At 36.5% G+C, this 15,047-nt stretch overlaps 1 protein-coding gene across 5 annotated transcripts in view; it reads right to left on the minus strand.

The window, feature by feature from the left end:
- Positions 1–15,047, minus strand: part of LOC138757991 (nuclear cap-binding protein subunit 1) — a 58,547-nt gene that overhangs the window by 38,190 nt on the left and 5,310 nt on the right. Inside the window, exons 3-10 of one of the 5 annotated variants that reach the window (XM_069926223.1) lie at positions 14,472–14,572; positions 12,624–12,780; positions 10,039–10,146; positions 9,273–9,394; positions 8,578–8,647; positions 6,509–6,724; positions 3,475–3,572; positions 2,407–2,470 (exon numbers count right to left, since the gene is read on the minus strand). In XM_069926223.1, the coding sequence (XP_069782324.1) occupies positions 2,407–2,470; positions 3,475–3,572; positions 6,509–6,724; positions 8,578–8,647; positions 9,273–9,394; positions 10,039–10,146; positions 12,624–12,780; positions 14,472–14,572 (936 nt within the window). Of the gene's footprint in view, positions 1–2,406; positions 2,471–3,474; positions 3,573–5,743; positions 5,829–6,508; positions 6,725–8,577; positions 8,648–9,272; positions 9,395–10,038; positions 10,147–12,623; positions 12,781–13,888; positions 13,982–14,471; positions 14,574–15,047 lie in introns of those variants that run through there. The other 4 variants (XM_069926241.1, XM_069926250.1, XM_069926232.1 and 1 more) reach the window with 4 other exon arrangements.

Below are 15,047 nucleotides of genomic sequence, written 5' to 3' on the forward strand. Positions count from 1 at the left end.
GGGGTGATTTCATGGAGGTATGCAAAAATCATGAGAGGAATATATCAAGTCAATGCAGAGAATTCTGCCCAGAGTAAAGCGGGGGGAGAAAGCGACATCCAGAGGACATATAGGTTGATGGTGAGTGTGGAGATTGGAAGATATTTAACAGGAACTTTTTTTAAAAAATGTGCGCACTTGCGTATAAACACACAAAACCCCACCCACACCCAAATATAGGCAGGTTGTACTAGAGTGGGTGACATATTTTGGATTGCATGGACATTGGACTGAAGGCTCTATATGACTATGACCAGTAGACATCTCGTAGTACAAGCGAGAGACCAGCAGTGAGAGACCAGCACCACGAGTCGGGCGGTCGAAGGGGGAGACTGGCAGGTGAGTCTGGCGGCCAGGAGACTGGCAGCGTGTCGGGCGGGGGAGGGGGTTGGGAGATGGCAGGGCGACTGAAAGGGGGTGGGGGTGGATATGGCAGCACAATTCGGGTTGCATCTGGAAAATTCTGAAATTCGTAACACACTGTCCCCCCAAGGGTTCCGGATAAAGGATTACCTGTACTTTGCTGTTTAATTCAACATTTATGTTGCCTTTACTCAGTACCAACTGAATGCTTCCTGTAACTGTACAGTTTTGTATCATGTCTTACTAGTACAGGTACACAATCCTTTATCTGGAACCCTTGGGGGACAGTGTATTCCGAATTTTTCCATATTTCGGAAAGCCGGATTTAAGCCCACCCGAATTGTGCTGAAGTCTCCCCCCTCGCCCGCCCGACTCGCGTTGCCAGTCTCTCCTCGCCGGCCCCACTCGCACTCCCAGTCTCCCCCCCCCCCCGCTGGCCCGACTTGCACTGCCGGTCTCACCCCACTTGCCAGATTTTGGAGCTTTCTGTATTTTAGATGTCCGGATAAAGGATCATGTACCTGTACGCAGATGCTGTGATTGTAATGCAATACACAAAAGTGCTGGAGAAACTCAGCAGGTAATTCAGCATCTATAGGAAAAGCAATCAACGTCTCAGGTCTGAGTGCTTCATCAAGGTGAGGAGAATGCAGGCAGACACCTGAATAAAAAGGTGGTGGAGTAGTGCAGGCTAACAGGCAAAAGGTCATAGATAGATATAGGTTGGAGGGTAGAAGAGAAAAATGCTGAGAAGTTTAACAGGAAAGACTGCAGACAATAAAATAGTAAATGTTACTATTTAGGAATCTGGTAATGGCAGGAAAGAAACTGTCCTTGAATCTGATAGTGTGTTATCTTCTTCCTAATGGAGAAGGAGTGAAGAGAATGAATCTTTTAATATTCTGGCTCCTTTTCCAAGGCAGTGGGAGTTATAGAGGGAACACTGGGTGCACAAGATATCCTAAGCCATGTTCACAACCCTTTGCAGTTTCTTGGAGTCTTGGGCAATGTATCCCCCTTACCAAGCAATGATGTTCCGTCATGGGATTCTTTCAATTGAGCATTTGTTATGGGATGCTTGTGACATGCCAAATTTGCCAGATTTCTAAGTTTCTTGCTGTACTTTCTTGGCCTTTCCATTGATGTTGGTGGAGCAGGACAAGTCACTGGAGATGTTTACACCCAAGAACTTAAAGCTATGCACCATCTCTACCTCAGCACTGTTGATGGCATCCAGGAAGTGAAATCCGCCCCTCCTCCGCAAAAGTATGGTCTTGCTGACATTGAAAAAGAGGTTATTGTCCTGGTACCACTTCTTTTCTGTACTACATCTTCCTGAAATCCAAGGAATAAAGCTCTCGAATGCTTTACAACGGTGGTTATCATCCACGAATTTATAGATGGAGTGAGAGTCGTGTTTGGCCAAGCATTTGTGGATGTACAAGGAGTATAGTAGGTGACTGAGTACACAGCTTTACAGTGTCCCATTGTTAAAGATGATTGTGGAAGAAATGCTGTAACCAATCTTGACTGATCGTAGCCGCAAGTCACTGATCCAATTGCAGAGATGGGTGATGGGATCAAGGTCATGTAGCTTGAGGACTGGTTTGCTTAGTACGATGGAGCTGAAAGAGGAACTATAGTTGATAGTCATATGCCGAGTATAGGGCTAAGAGATGGCATCTGCTGTGGACCTGTTTCATCAGTATGCAAACAGGAGTGGATCAAGGTTAGCTGATAGGCTAGAGTTAATATGAGCCATGATCATCCTCTCGAAGCATTTCATGATGGTGGATGACGGAACCACCATCTTACAATCATTTAGGCCTGTTACTCCAAACTCTGGCCAAAATTATATTTGTATCTTAATCAATCCAAGGTCTTATAAACTGTACAATTGGAAGATTTTATGACTGGAGCCATCTTTTATCCAGGCTTTTCAATAGACAAACAACATTTCTAACAAGTGCAAGTTATTATCTCCCATTACAAAATGGTACATACCTCCACTATGTGGTAATTCAAAGGAATCTTGTTCTTTCCAGGATAGCTTAGCAGCTGTGCAGCACTATCAATTACAGGGGGGGGGGGGGAGATTCCAAAAAAAAAGACAAAGCAAATTAAACTACAAACATAACAATTCAAGAATGAATTTGCTTAATGTCAATGACTTGAAGAAAAGAGCTGATTCTTGAGGAAAATTCAAATCGGACTTGGTACATCTTGCTAAGTTTTACTGTCAAGATCTATTATTAGACATTGAAAATTGTATTAACAAAAAATTAATGCCATCATCAATAATTACATTTATTGGTGTTCTATTTACTAGCCACACCAATACTGCTCTTTCTATGTCTTACTTTATATTTTATGCAAATCCATTAATTTACAATAAACCTCTGTTAACAACGGGCCACAAAGATTTTGCTTCCTGAAAATTTTTGGGTATATTTTATGGATTTTTGAATGCTGATCACAAAAATCCTTAAAACTTTCCTATTATGTACCTTTTTTTTTAAAGATACAACCTAATTTTGTGACTTCCTGACATATTTTAAGCCTACTTCAAGCATACTAAACCATGAAGTGCAACATCATTGAAAATCATTTTTTGCATTTGCACTTGGACTTGGACTTCTTCCATGGTAAAAGGTTTCACCAGGACATTACGATCATGGAAAAGCAGTATCAGGGCAACTAGTCCCAGCTCCAGCAAAATCCTGATCTTAATTTACACATACTGCACGGTAATAGGCCCTTTTCGGACCATGAGTCTGTGCCATCCAATTACACCCAATTGACCGACAAACCCGGTATGTTTTGAACGGTGGGAGGTAATCGGAACACCCAGAGTAAACCCATGCAGACATAGGGAGAACGTACAAACTCCTTACTGACAGCACCGGATTCAAACACCTGTCCCCGGTGCTGTAACAACGTAGTGCTAATGCTATGATAACCATGCCGTTTATCAGACAGAGAAAATTTTACTATACACAAGTTGATACATTTCTACTCTTCTCAATCAACCAAGAAAATGTTATTGCTAGAATAAAAAAGTTTAGATATTACCATGTTTCTCTTTCTCTCCAATGAGATTTGATAATACAATGGAGATTCTCCTCAATTACAAATCTCTCAACAGAGTGGCTGCCAGGCATGACGGGACCCTAAAGCAAGAGATTACAATATGATTGTGAATCATTTCAAACTGGTATTTTTAATTTAGCTATTTATCACAGCATCCAGGAAACCAAATGAAAAAAGATCATGAATCAAAATATTATGCTTGAAATAATAACAGGCAACTAAAATAAAATGCAATTCAGGACCAGAATATCTCCTAGATAGATTCATCGGTTTTAAAAATGGCAGTTTTTATTTATTGACAAAGGCTTCAAAGTAAACATGTTTCAAGAATGGAAACAATTTTAATAACTGGGTTATCAAGTATCTAGAACTTGTGCATTATATAAGCAGTTAGTCTATTCATGATCAAGATGTGAAATACATCTTGTTAAAGGAGTAAATTAATTCTCCATATTTTGAGTAACAAAAGATGAATTGAGAAACAATAACCAGTATAGGCTATGGTAAAATATTAACAAACATATTTTGTGTTGTGATTAAATATCCTAAAATTCTTACATCTATTGTTATATAACACTTCCAACATGCTAATGTGCACATCATCTCACTAATCTATATTAGTTGCCAGTTCACCAATGCCTTAGTTTAAAGTTCATTCCTTTACTGCTTCCCTCCTCCTGCACGATTTGACCTTCTCAAACTTTTCATTTCCATTATTCTGGGCTCCTGCACACCTCCCACATATTTTAAGTCACCAAATAGAATCATACAGCATGAAATAAAACAGTTATCTGCAGCTGATTCTCCAGAATTCTTTCCTCTCCACCTCTCTCCCCTCCAAGTCTACCCCTATGTTTTAGTCACCTTATGTCTTTTTGGCTCTGTCTACTTTTCCCTAATACAATTCTGAATTACCTATGTGACATTTTAGTACATTAGAAGCATGATATAAATGCAAGTTGTTGTGGTGGATTCATAAAACAAACGAACTTTTTTAAAAAGTCTGATACAGTATTTACATTTAGACTTGACTCTAGATCTGAATACTGCTAAAAGTCCATCACAAAATGCATAAAGGGTATGGATTTCCTCCATTCTATTTGTAAATATGGTAATTATATGCCTCTTTCCCATTTGTTACAAAAGTCTGCAAGGCAAATATCAATGAGGCCTTTAGGTTTAAGGTCACTAAAAATGGGATAATAGAAAGACCTGCTGATTTCATCTCTAGGTGGAATTCACCATTCCTGAACCAATGGCTCTCCTCAGATCAAGCAGATGATTAGAAAAAGAATGAAACCAGGGAATGGGTTATTCTCTATGTTTGACCACCAATACAAAGGCAAAATTCTGTAAAACCTACCAAAACAAAAGGGATTGAGAAAGCAATGCAAGAAGTATTACCCAATTTAGCTATTACACAATGAAAAATGTTAATATGTGTCCCCCCATGTTAAATAGAAACTGTTACAAATTTATCCCTAAATTGTGAAACAGCAATCAAGATAGTGCCCATAACTTTCTCTGCTCCAGTTCCTTATATTTTACTACCACTGCAGCCCAAGCATTTCTAAAATACAAGCACTGCGCACAGAGGAAAATATTTTTGCAGAGATTACTTTAGCTTCATAAAATAACTTTCCTAAAATGCATGGTGAGTGAGCAAAAGACAGGTAATGACCATTTTTGTTTGTGGATCAGTAAATAGGTAAAAGCCTCAAAGCAGTGAGTCTATTTCCATCTCCTCAATGTGCCAGGAATTATTAAAGAAATGTGCTTTAGCTTTATTCATTACTTATGTTAATGTGTCCATTGCTCAAATTATATGTTTTATTTTAGGGTTAGGGTAGGGTTTCAAATATTAATAAGTAATTTAACATTGAAGAATATTAAAATATCTGCAGAATTATCACCATTAAAACTAATCAACGTCAAAAATAAAACAAAATATATATTCGATGCACATACATGAACAAAGGCCCAGAATTTGCAGTCAGCAGCGAAACAATGGCGCTTATGCTGAACTTGAAGAAAGCTGCCATGAAAATTTAGCAACCTATTGCTGTCAAGCATTAATTGAAATGAATCTCTAACATCCAATAATTGTGATGTTATTCAGATAGCTAAGCAGCCAATCATAAAGATTTATCAGGACAGCATAAAGCACAATTTTCAATCAACTTTTTAAACATTTTACAGATTGCTAAATTAAAAAAATTAGAACATACACATAAAAGAAAGAAAGACTTGCATTTATATAGCATCTTTCATGTCTCTTTCATAACGTCCCAAATCGCTTTACAGCCAATGAAGTACGTTTGAAGTGTAGTCACTGTTCTAATGTAAGAAATATGTAACATGTGATTAGGTAGCAACTGAAATACCACATTTTTTAAAAAAAATAAATATTTCAAAATATGAAGGATTTTAAGGGTATGATAACATTACTGAAATGATTACACTTTCCATAATTGTTTAGAACCCAATAGCTTATTAAGAAATTATTGTGACTTAATCTCATGCAATAAAACACAAGATTTCCTGATATTTTTCAGGGGGACTATTTCATACAGGGGTTAAACTTTCTCAAGCATGAAGGCTGCAATAGCACAGCCCTGGAGAATATTTGAATTACTGACAGTAACTTCAGGATTTCCACATTGAAGTACATTTCCAAATTAAGAAATTGCAAAGTTACTGTGAATATCATGGAGCAAAAATGGCAAAGGCAAGTAGTTTTGCCATCATTACTATTGCAAAATCTGGGCACAAATATTCAGTTATTCCACTCAAATTTTTAGTAGTTTATGATCATTGAATATTTGAACTCATTAACATTCTGTATTTACATGTCCAACAACTTGCATCTGTACCATGATTTTAATGCTGAAAAACATTCCAGACACTGCACACCAGCCAAGTCAAAACAAGAATCTGCTGCTATTGAACAACTGATCCCAAATGCAGGTCATGTACTCGTGACCAACATCAGTATAAAAGTAAATTACTAGCATACCTCAGGGGCATCTGTGTAGTCAAACATTCTGAAAATGACACGCGGCACAGGGTAGATAGAGTCCTTTGTGTGAGGAGGTGGGGTAAAAGGTGGCAGGTTATGCTGCAAGGCCTCACAGAGAACACTATCAAAAGCCAGATACGGTCTCAAGATATGTTTCTCCTGCCAACGATCCTTTTTCAACTTCTGAATTTGTGCCCACAGACAGTCCAGATACTGAAGGAACAAAAACAAATTTTCAGTGCTTAATCAGGTTAAGCGTTCGGGTTTCTGAAGTAAAAATCGCATAATATTTAATGAAAAAAAATGCAGAATGATATGGAAACTTCGAATTGCTGTTAAAGAGAGAATTATATCTTGGAGTTTAGAAATTGTTACTAACACGTCCTAATGTATAATTTACTAAAGAAAACAAAAAGCTCATGTAAAATAACAGTAAGCAAGCTCCTACAGCAAAGTCAATTCCAAACAAATCAGTCATTCCTGATTACTTTCAAGACATCAGTGCTGAAGTTTTACTGCTTGAAGTTTTTCAAATCCATCCACTATTTTCCTTAATAGGATAAATGTACAAATGACCTTGCAGTTTAGAATTGAGATAAAATTTTCATATCCCTGTTCGCTGAATGCGAAGAAAAAAATCCACAACGTCCCTTCACAAAGCTTTCACAAGTAATTTTATCTCTCCAATATAATTTGTCGAGTTTTATCTCTGTTTATGTTTGAGAAGGGTGCAGAGTAATTACTTAAATTCTGATTTCACTTGCTTCGAAGTGTTAGGCTACTAATTGGCTCCTCCACTTCAATTCATGCTGGGACTGAAGGGTCATTACCCAGGGAAATTGAACCTCTACACTCCAATACTGTGATGCACTACCTCTGCAAAATACAGCAACAGATCATCAGGTCTTTATAATTCAGGCATAATTGTTGTCAAGTTGCAATATAGATCTTGATTATTATCAAATACCCTGTCCTACATGTAATCATGTGCCAGATTGCTTCTCCTTGACCTCTGGATCTTTCCCTGTTTTTGGAGTCTCAAATCCACCTCTCTATTGGCTTTCACTTGGGATGGAACAAATAAAAAGCAGAAATCTCTTGCAACTTTGTGGAAATAGGCTTTAGGGAGATTGGGTACAGAAGAATGGTTAGCATTGCTCAATAATTAAAAATTTAAAACCAATTGTTATAGTCTGCTGGTTGTGAATGAAGACACAGCTCTTTTTAAAAAAAAACAGATGTTAGGGGATTAAACCTAAATTAAAACTGAAATATGTATCAAGTAAAATTTGTTCAAATTGCCTTGGCAATAGCTAGAAAATGTATTGCTATAACTTGGAAGACAGATACTGATTTGGGAATGGAGAGATGGCATGCAGAAATTTGGAGTTGTATTCCACTTGAGAAAATTACTTATAATTTAAGAGATAAATATCATATATTTTGTGAAATATGGAGTTCATATTTACAAACTGTCGGTATTAAAATTTAAATGAACCTCGAACCTACTCTTTCTCTTATAGATCTCTATAAATATTTATAAGTTTAAAAGTATTGGAAAGTGAAGTACTCCTGTTGTGGTTTACTTGTCCCTCTTTTTATTTTTTTTTAAGTTTATAGGGGGTTAGGGGGAGGGGATTTATGAGGTTTTTCTTTCTTTTTTATAAAATACCACATCTATTTGAAATATTGTGATATATTTGCCAAGTGGTTTTATATTAAATAAAGTATATATATCTATACTTTATAAAAAATGGCACAGCTCAAACCAATCCTTGAAGCTGAATCTTATTCTATTAGCTTTTGCTACACACCTCAACATCAATTGTCTTGCGGATTCATGCAACTTGTCTTAAAGCCAGCAGTAAAATCCTTGTCGAATGGAGAAAAAAAAAAGCAAAATTCAAAGGATATTAAAGGATTCTAAAATTGATACAGCAAGATGGGAATTTTTCTCTTATTCCATTCAAAAGAAAAACAAATCCGCATTGAATAACCACTCAAATCTTCAGATCCAGGTATTGTTTCAAAAGGAAATGGATCAGTTTTCCAATTAGATTTTTTACCTCTTCTTGTATATGTGGTTGTTCTGCAGTCCAGCACTGTAGCATTGGGACATGATGTTTTTGGCGTTTCCTACAACAGGTAGAGTAAATGAAAAATATGCCTTGATCAGATGTGCAAATGAATAATGTTAAATGGAAAAGTAATGCATCAAATTTGCAGTTCTACAATTCATTCTAATCTTTTTCAAATAAGACCATTGGGATACATTAACGTTCTTTGATTAAAATCTCAAGAGAGCTTAGGGAGAGGATCAAAAAAGTCAAAGCAAACAAAAATATTGCTGGAGGTATTCAGCAAGTCAGGCAGTATCCATACAGTCAACGTTTCAGGTCTGGACCTTTGATCAAGATCCTTGACCCTTGCTCAACTGTCTACTGCTAATATCAGAATGAAGAAACTGTATTTTAATTCCTAAAATTCCTAAAATACCCTGATTTCTAAAAAAATAAACTTATGTGAAGATTACAATCATAGAAAGATCTGCTAGTGATAAAAAATACATTGGTAATTTCTGTTAGAAAGGTATATTGAAAGTGGAATAGTATATATTCAAGAAAATAAAAAGTAAATGAACCAGACCAATTCATTTCTTAAGCACCTTAATTACAGAATGAACAATGTCAAAAATACAATTAAGAACCTATTCTAAATCTTTTTTTAATCATCCATTTTTAAGGTTAAAACAATCACTTACTTCAGGTAACTCTCAATCTGCAAAAGAATACGATCCATCTCTACATCCTTTTTCTCATAGAGCTCCTTTCCAACCCAGGGAAGAGAAGAAAGTACTGAATAAACATACCAGTCAGACCGTACCTAAAGCAAAGTAAATGTGATACATATTTAAAAGATATTACAACACCAATTAATATTAACACCTATAAAAACCTACATAGTTTAGGAAATAACTTTAAATAGCAACTTGAATTTATAGGCACTTCCATCAAAAAAAAATTTAAGTTATTTCTCATATGTGTCATAGACATCAAGAGGGATCAAATGAAACTTAAGATTGGTATTTTCTAAAATGAGAGTGGTGGGAGGGAGTTCATGAGGGCAGGATTGAACCAGCTGAAGGATCATTGTCAATGATCTGACAATAGCAAGCAATTCTAAAATTGCTAAAATATCTTGTGATTTTTGGAGTTAATATTTTGTCACCACTGTCTAGATATTAATCCACAAGACTGGAGAATACGAAAGCTAAATGTAGTGGTTTTTTTTTTAATTCAAATGAAGAAAAGGTTTCAAGGAAAGTTTTAAAAGCATTGTCAAAAATGTTATGCAGCATACTGAACAAAACAAAAAAAAATCCAGTTTGGTCATTATAGGGAAGAACAATCTCATCTAAAAACTAAACTTGATCCCCCCCTAAAAAAATCTGCTGGAAGAACTCACTGGAGGCAAAGGAGTTATTGATATTTCTGGTCAAGACTCTCCATTTAACCACAATTTCTTACCTGTGGTACATCCTCCTCTTGTGTTACGCTGATAAAATTTTCAAACATCGCCACCATTGAAGGAGCAGCAATCACATGACAATTCACAAGATCAGACAGAAAACGAACCTGCATAAAGAGCATAGTTTAATTGCAAAGAATGGAATTTTCCATTTGCAAGCTGGCACACTATCTCATTTTAAAAAGAGCAAAGAAATTTTAAGCATTTAACTTCTGCTTGGAAGATTAGACATTTTGCAATTTTGGAAATGGAAAACAAGCTTCTCACTTGCATAAATATCTTGGTTTGTTCCCAGTTCTATCATCATATTCCTTCCTCTGCTGTTAAAATACCTCAAAACCTTTAATGCAATCTAGCAATACCTTTCCTTTCATGAAAATGAAAGCTAGTTTGCACCATTTATGTTACAAGCTATTTGGTAGCTTGAATCATTAATACATTATCAACATCAAGTATCTTAAGAGTACTAAAAGTGCAGTCAAAAATGCGGTTTTGAAAAGGCTTACAAAAATGTACAGATAGTATAACTAGGGTTAAAAAAAAGCCTTGGGACTGTTCTCTGCTAACTCACAACTGTATTACCAAGTTCAGCGCCAACAAAATCATCATGTTTGTGGATGACTCGATGGTATTTGGCTTCATTGGCAGCAATGAGGAGTTGGCTTACAGAGGAGGTTGAAAGTCTTGTATAGTTGTACAAGAGCAACAACCAGAGTGTCAATGTGAACAAGTCAAAGGGGATGATTGTGGACTTCAGGAGGACGAAGGACCACTCCCCACTACATATCAATGGCTCTGTCTTAGAGAGTGAGAAGCACAAAGTCCTTTGGCGTCCATTTAAAGGACAATCTAACCTGACCCACAGCACCTCCTCATTAGTCAGGAAGGAGCAGCAATGCCTATACATCCAAAGGAGGATGAGAAGGGAAAGACTACCAGCCAACATCCCAACAACTTTCTACAGGAGCACAATAGTCTGTCTTGGCTGGCTACGTTATGGCGGGGCATGGTAGCTGCAAAGCAGCAGATTGGAGGTCAGAAAGGAATGCAATTAAAACTGCTGAGAAGATCACTGGCGTCTCTCTTCCCTCTGTCAGTGATATCTACAGGGAACGGAGCTTAAAGATGGATCAGAAAATCATTGAGAACCCTTACCATCTGGCCCTCAGTATCTTTGAGAAACTACCTTCAAGGAAGAGGTACAAGAGCTTAAAAACTACTTCCAGGCTGAGAAACAGCTTCTTCCCACAGGCAGGTGAGACAGTTGAACAATCCTAGAAGCCCGTAAATTATTTATATATATATATATATATATATATATATATATTTATTTCTATGTATATATGTTGTTTCTGTGTAGGATGTAGGGTGCCTGACTGCTTTTTTTTTCATACCTTGATGTCGGACTCAAGCCTGAAACATTGGTTATGCATCTTTATCTTTGCTGTGTGACTTGGAGCTTCTCCAGCATTTTTGTGCAAAGTACAATCACAGTATCTGCTAGCTTTCTTTTTTAACTCTATGTGTGTGTGTATTGGGAGGATGGAGTCAAATGGCCACAAATTGAAACAAAATAGTGCCAATGATCAACATTCTTATGTGATATCATCACTTTTCAAACAGCATTAATAGCCAGTGATTATTGTTTTGATTAAAACAGAGAAAGAAATTCTGTTATTTTTATTATAATCCAAACATATACTTTAGGCAGTCCTTGTACCTCTTCTTTGGTGCACCTCTGTCTCGGTGGCCAGTGGAGAGCTCGCCATATAACACGATCTTGGGAAGGCGATGGTCCTCCATTCTGGAGACGTGACCTACCCAGCGCAGTTGGATCTTCCGCAGCGTGGATTCCATGCTGTCGGCCTCTGCCATCTCCAGTACTTCGATGTTGGTGATGAAGTCGCTCCAATGAATGTTGAGGATGGAGTGGAGACAACGCTGGTGGAAGCGTTCTAGGAGCCGTAGGTGATGCCGGTAGAGGACCCATGATTCAGAGCCGAACAGGAGTGTGGGTATGACAACGGCTCTGTATACGCTAATCTTTGTGAGGTTTTTTAGTTGGTTGTTTTTCCAGACTCTTTTGTGTAGTCTTCCAAAGATGCTATTTGCCTTGGCGGGTCTGTTGTCTATCTCGTTGTCGATCCTTGCATCCGATGAAATGGTGCAGCCGAGATAGGTAAACTGGTTGACCGTTTTGAGTTTTGTGTGCCCGATGGAGATTGACCACCGCCAGTGGGCTGAATTTGCCTCAAACCGTGCATCTTGGTGCCTCACAGTTCGGCGGGCAGCAACCTCCTTGGAAGAAGACCACAGAGCCCACCTCACTGACAAAAGACAAAGGAGGAAAAACCCAACACCCAACCCCAACCAACCAATTTTCCCTTGCAACTGCAGCAACCGTGTCTGCCTGTCCCGAATCGGACTTGTCAGTCACAAACGAGCCTGCAGCTGACGTGGACATTACCCCTCCATAAATCTTTGTCCGCGAAGCAAAGCCAAAGAAGAAACATATACAATTGCAAACAGTGCACTCAAGATTTTTTCAGAGCAAACTTATTTAACTCAATAAGATGAGACTTACAGAAAAAACTGCCTCATTGAACAAATTGGTTTTCAACATTTCCTTAAGTTGTCTTATCATAGCTTCAACAAATTCACCACCAAAGTTGTAATTCCTGGCATTTAGCAGCCCCACCAGAGTTGTGTATACAGGCAATTTCTCAGGAAGCTGTCTTGCTCTAGAAAAAAAAATCATGTCAAATAATCCACCAAGTACTATACGTTCTTATTATAAATAGAAAATTATATATTGCCAATGTAGCAAATGTTAAGAACTTTTAAACTGCAGTAAGAGTAACAAGTAGAACCAGCAGATTTATTTACTTCAAAAAAATGTTTCAAGATTTCCTCAGATTATGAATAGCAGATAGGGTTCCAAAACTGGTAAAATCTCTACATAATGAATGATTTTTAAAAAAAAATCCACATTTGGATCTTCACAATAATGGTAAAGGAATTGGAATAAGCAGTCTCCCCTAATATTTTTAGCACTTTAAAATGTTTCGCTGTTTAACCCAAATTATAATTCAACTTCCTCTGCTCCAACAAGGTTCTTTCACCTTTATCTAGGAAAAGGACCTTAATAAAAAAACAGTATGGAAGGGTTCCACTTAAAGTGATAAAATGCCCAATTGGTCTCATTGCCAGTAATCTCCTTATAGATTACAGTTCTACAGCTATCATTTGAAATTAATTTTGAAAAGCTGTCATGGCAGAAGTCAATATTAAAATATCTTCAGCTATATGTACCTAAACTATAATATTGATACAGGTAACTTTTTTTCCATTGAAACTACTTTCTTCCATTAAATGATTAATTTTCCTAGTGATTCTGCAATTCCCCCATTCAGTCTTAAACAGAACTAAAAGTAGTTTATTCAGTTAATGCAATCCAGAAAATGGACACCTGGAAAACTGCAATAAGCTACTTATACCCCTATTCAATCCTTCATTAAAAAACAACAAAAAACTGTAGAAACAATCAGCAATGTCAGACAGCACCTATGGAAACAAACAAAATCAATGTTTCAGATTCTAAACCCATCATCAAAACTGAGGCAAATCTCAAGTTGTGGAGGAAGTTGCAGAAAGGAGAGATAAGATAAAGTGAATATCTGTGATACAGTGACACAATAATAAATGAGTACATAAGCAAAATTTTTCCAAAGAGCATCCAACTGCTACATTTTCTCATTTAATATGGCATCATCCATTTACAGATATTCCTTTCTATGAATCCTAGATATTTTTTCAGCTCTTTTCTAGTTCCGATAAAGAGTCACTGACCTCAACTTTTTTTAAATTTTATTTCAGCATCTGCTTTTATTTTTTTTAAAATTCCCAACTTTCATCACCATTTACCAACAGCAATTTATTGAGACAATACATATCATCCAGAAGACTGTGGCAGAATGGATTCATGATGTGGAGACATGTTCAAATTCTACTAAAACAGATGAAGAATTTAAACTCAGCTAATTAAACAATGGTAAAAGGAGAAATACTAATAATTGTAAACTTAACTCTACATGACTGTCACAAATAAAAGGAATACCTTGTTTACTAATGCTCTTTAAAATCTAATAGTCCTTAATTGATTTGTTATATGCAATGAAATTGATGCTTAATGGCCACCAAAATACCTTAGCAAGCCAGATGGTTCAAAAGTAATTGGAGATGAACATGAATTACTGGCCTTGCCACTGATGCCCAAATTCTGTGAATGAATATAAATAGTAATCTTCCAATCCATACAAGCAATAACATCTAGTTAGTTACACAACAATTCAGGTACAATAACTTATAATTGCATAAATGATTTTTTTTTTTAAAATGCATCATATACAATCCTACACATCATCCAACTTACACTGCACAAAGTATTCTCAAGATTTTACTTTTATAGTTTGGCAGGTCAGCTTCCAAAACACCTGCCAGAGCTTCCAGATTGCTCTCCAATGAGGAAGTGCTCTGTAAACCAAAATATATACACTGATCATATTAAGAGCCATGATTCAAGAAAAATCTCTGGTATGAATAATTCATCCATATTACAACTAACAAAGTATTAACTGAAGATACAACAAAGAAGAGAACTTGCATTTATATAGCATCTAAACATATACAATTTGACAATTGCAAGATTACATATCATTTCTTTTGACAATTGCAAGATTACATATCATTTCTAAGATTTTGGAGATATTGTAGGAAATAATAAATATTTATTTTCCATTGTTCATCATTTAAGGTTTGTCACTCACTGAACAAGAAAGAGAAAAATTATAATTTTTGAAAAAATTGTATGTTTGGCATAAATTATACTTGTATATTAAAATATTTCTTCCCCCCCCCCCCCCATTCAAAGCTTCAATTTTCATTCCATGATTTAAAAAAAAGTCTATCGGTTTTATATTTTGGAGAATATTTAAAAATGAGAGAAATA

Source organism: Narcine bancroftii, chromosome 1 (genome assembly GCF_036971445.1).
Source record: "Narcine bancroftii isolate sNarBan1 chromosome 1, sNarBan1.hap1, whole genome shotgun sequence".
In the NCBI taxonomy this organism is placed as follows: domain Eukaryota; kingdom Metazoa; phylum Chordata; class Chondrichthyes; order Torpediniformes; family Narcinidae; genus Narcine; species Narcine bancroftii.